The sequence below is a fragment of the Pinus tabuliformis genome, chromosome 3_2, assembly GCF_031772625.1.
Source record: "Pinus tabuliformis cultivar Carrire ecotype Pingquan chromosome 3_2, CPIR1, whole genome shotgun sequence".
Classification (NCBI taxonomy): domain Eukaryota; kingdom Viridiplantae; phylum Streptophyta; class Pinopsida; order Pinales; family Pinaceae; genus Pinus; species Pinus tabuliformis.
In genome coordinates, this window is record NC_142302.1 from 1229227813 (window position 1) to 1229231228 (window position 3416).

The 3416-nt window shown below is 37.5% G+C and overlaps 1 protein-coding gene across 1 annotated transcript; it reads left to right on the plus strand.

The window, feature by feature from the left end:
* Positions 1–1335: 1335 nt before the first annotated feature.
* On the plus strand, positions 1336–2283 carry LOC149185179 (26S proteasome regulatory subunit RPN13-like). Its single transcript, XM_089415580.1, has 5 exons — positions 1336–1422; positions 1660–1719; positions 1923–1961; positions 2078–2152; positions 2272–2283. The coding sequence occupies exons 1-5, from the start codon at positions 1336–1338 to the stop codon at positions 2281–2283; spliced, it is 273 nt and encodes a 90-aa protein (XP_089271706.1).
* Positions 2284–3416: the final 1133 nt, after the last annotated feature.

Genomic DNA, 3416 nt, shown 5'->3' on the forward strand with positions numbered 1-3416 from the left:
CTGTGTGACGAAACACAGGTCATTCTTTGGTGCAACGAAACACGTGAAGTATTCATGTTCGGGTGCGAAACACATTCAAGTCAAGGGACAAAGCAGGAGATAGCGAGCTGGCGCAAGGGATTTGACAAAAATATTTCACCGAACCGAATTGGAATTAACCGAATTAATCGCCGTACCGAATCGAACTGACGAATTAACGTATTTTTTTCGCCAATACGGACGAACTTGGTAACTATGCCTCAGACTTCCAGCCGGGTTTGGCTAGTTGTTCACCGTTGGATATTGCCCCATATCGAATAACCCAGCAAAACACGCGATGCTTCACTATCGCCTTTGAGGAGTCATACTATATAGTTCGCGTCGCACAGTCAGTCTCCAACAGATTAATAGATTGAGGAACCAAGATAGAGCAGGTTCATATGCTTGCTGATTTACCCATATTGAGATGAGAGTTGGTTGTTCCGCAGATGGTTGGCTTTATTTCTGGATGGGAGGAAGAATTAAGATTTATAGGAATCCGCTAACTGAAAGGAATGGCTAAGCTTACTCATATGACTGGCTGGAGGGGCTGGCTTTCTCTCTTGCTGGCTTTATTAGCGATGAATTGCTTTGAACTAGTTGTTAGAGTTAAGTAGTGCTAGAGTTGGAACTTGATGACTATCCTCAAATTCAACTACTATTAGATAGAGGGAGATTGAGTTAAGTAGTGCTAGAGTTGGAACTTGATGACTATCCTCAAATTCAACTACTATTAGATAGAGGGAGATTGAAAAAGAAGGTTATAAAAGGTTGAAAGAGAGCTAGTTGAACTAGACTATACTTCAGAGTGGGCCTATGAAGAAATGGATTGTAGGGTGTCTCATTAGTCCAATATGAATCCCGGTAGTTTGGATGCCTCCCCGACTAAGCCTAGAGATCATGTCTGCCCAGATTTTGTAGACACCTAGCTGCTTGAGAATAATAGACCTTATGTAATCACACACTCCAAAATATCAAAGGAAACGATCTTCCACACGACCTAGAATAAAAACGTCCTGGCCCTTCATCGAAAACAAACAAAAGTACATCAAAAAAAATCAACCTACTTCACTTGAGTATGTGTCGAGTAAACGTCGATTGACTAAACTCGTGCTTTTTATGTGTCGGGGAAATGTCACGCAAACTGGCTAGACATTACAAAAAAATGACATCTTGCATTGTTATGATTCTGTGGCATTCTGGTCACCTGCAATGTAAAAATTTAGGAGGTTCATTCAAAATCAGTGTACTAGTTGGGACATGTTTGAGTTACTTGGGACATAACACTTCATATGAATACTTTTGTTACAGGAGATCATGCTGGAGTTTTGGACTGGAATTATGTCTCTGGAAGGGACACGGGTTGTGCCAGACACTAGTAGAGGACTTGTTCGTGTAGCTAGGGTAACTTAAAGTCTGGTATTCTTTGATACCTACTTTGAAAGAAAACTCACTCTGGCATTGGAGGGAGGTTCAATCATTTTATTTATTGGTTTTTATTTCTAGTTAGAACCATTTTTTTGTGTCATAAAATATACCAATTTAATAAATTTCCACAGGATTTTTCCCATATTTTCTTAAGACTTTTTTCCATCTTTAATTTTCTACCCTTCTTTATTTTTCCATATTATTCCTGAACAGGGAGATGAGGGTTTGTTGCACTTTCAATGGCTCAATCGAACAAGTAATGTGGTAGAAATTGTATCCTTGAATTTGACATAGCCAAGGATTTGGATGCATATATATTTATGGAGTAATGTGATAGACATTGTATCCTTGAATTTAACATAACCAAGGATTTGGATGCATATAGATTTATGGAGTGTATTTATGACATAATTCTATGACTTAGTGCAAATAAGTGTGAGATTCTCGATGACTTGTTTCCTTCACAGAATTAATAGGATCAAATTGTTCTTCCTGATGAAGCTACATTTGAAAAGGTAGTCTACAGTTTTGTAGCAACAACTTGAAAGGCATTTCTAATTGAAGTTGGGTGTTCAGTTAATTTCCCCTTACACCCATCATTTTGTGAGGTTTGTTTGAACTTTGAGTGCAGGTCCAACAAACCTCCGGTCGAGTGTACATTTTGAAATTCAAGGGGGATGATCGCAAATTTTTTTTCTGGATGCAGGTATAATGCACATTACTAAATGCATTTTCTATTTTTTTTCAACCAAAAGCCATGTTAGTTGTTTCACAATATTGTTGGTCATTAGTGATTCCAATTTTCATTATGAATTTTGCTGACAGGGTAGTTGTTGATCAACCTACGGTTACTTTTTATGATGAAGATACTACTTGCATTTCTTCACATGCTAATGATGAAGATACTTCTTGCTTTTCTTCGCATGCTAAGAGTTATGATGAGGATGATGCTACAAATCCAATAGAAGGTGAAGATACTCTTATTGAGGATGCTACTGCAAATCCAATAGAAGTTGCAGATCCTCCCGTTGCAACACCACAATGGGCACGTCAAAAACAACTACCTAACACCACAATGGGCACGTCAGAAACAATAGCTAGCACCTATGAGACTAGCTATGACTAACTGTGTTAACGATCACCTTCAAGCAATGACTAGCGGCTGCTATCAGCAATGACAAAAGGAAATTATTTTGTGTCTATGATTGCCGCTATCAGCAATGACAAAAGGAAATTACCTTCTGTCTATGATTGGAATTGTGAGTGTCTCTGAATGATACTTATGGGCTGGTCTGACCCCCCCTCCCCCAAGTGGGGTTGGGAGGGTTCATTCTAAAGTCAATAAGAAAAGCCAAGTAATATCAAAGTCTAGTTATATAGTGCACCAGTTGTTCTAATTACCAGTAGTTCATGAGTGTCAATTAGTAGTAGTTCATGTGTCAAGAATTATGTGACTACTACAATCAGTTTGATGATTGTGCTTTGAAATCTTCCTTCGGTTCCAGGAAACTACATATGCACTCACTACTACAAGACCATTTCTATTGATCCACTACTATTTCCACTAGCTTTGAAATCTTCCTTCGGTTCCAGAAAACTACATATGCACTCACTGATACAAGACCATTTCTATCGATCCACTACTACATTGCTACTACAACCAGTTTGCTGATTGTGCTTTGAAGATTGCAAGAAATTCATTTTCAACTTCAAAACTTGAGAATATGGTTCTTATCTTTCTCAAGATATATATTTCTTACACATAGATTCTATTTCTTACACACAGATTGATATTTCTTACACATAGATTATATTTCTTACACACAGATTGATAGATTGTGCTTTGAAGATGGTTTTTATCTTTCTCAGGATATATATTGTCTTACACATAGATGAATATATTTTTTACATTTTGTCTTACACATAGATGAATATATTTCTTACACATAGATGAAAAATTGACATCCTAG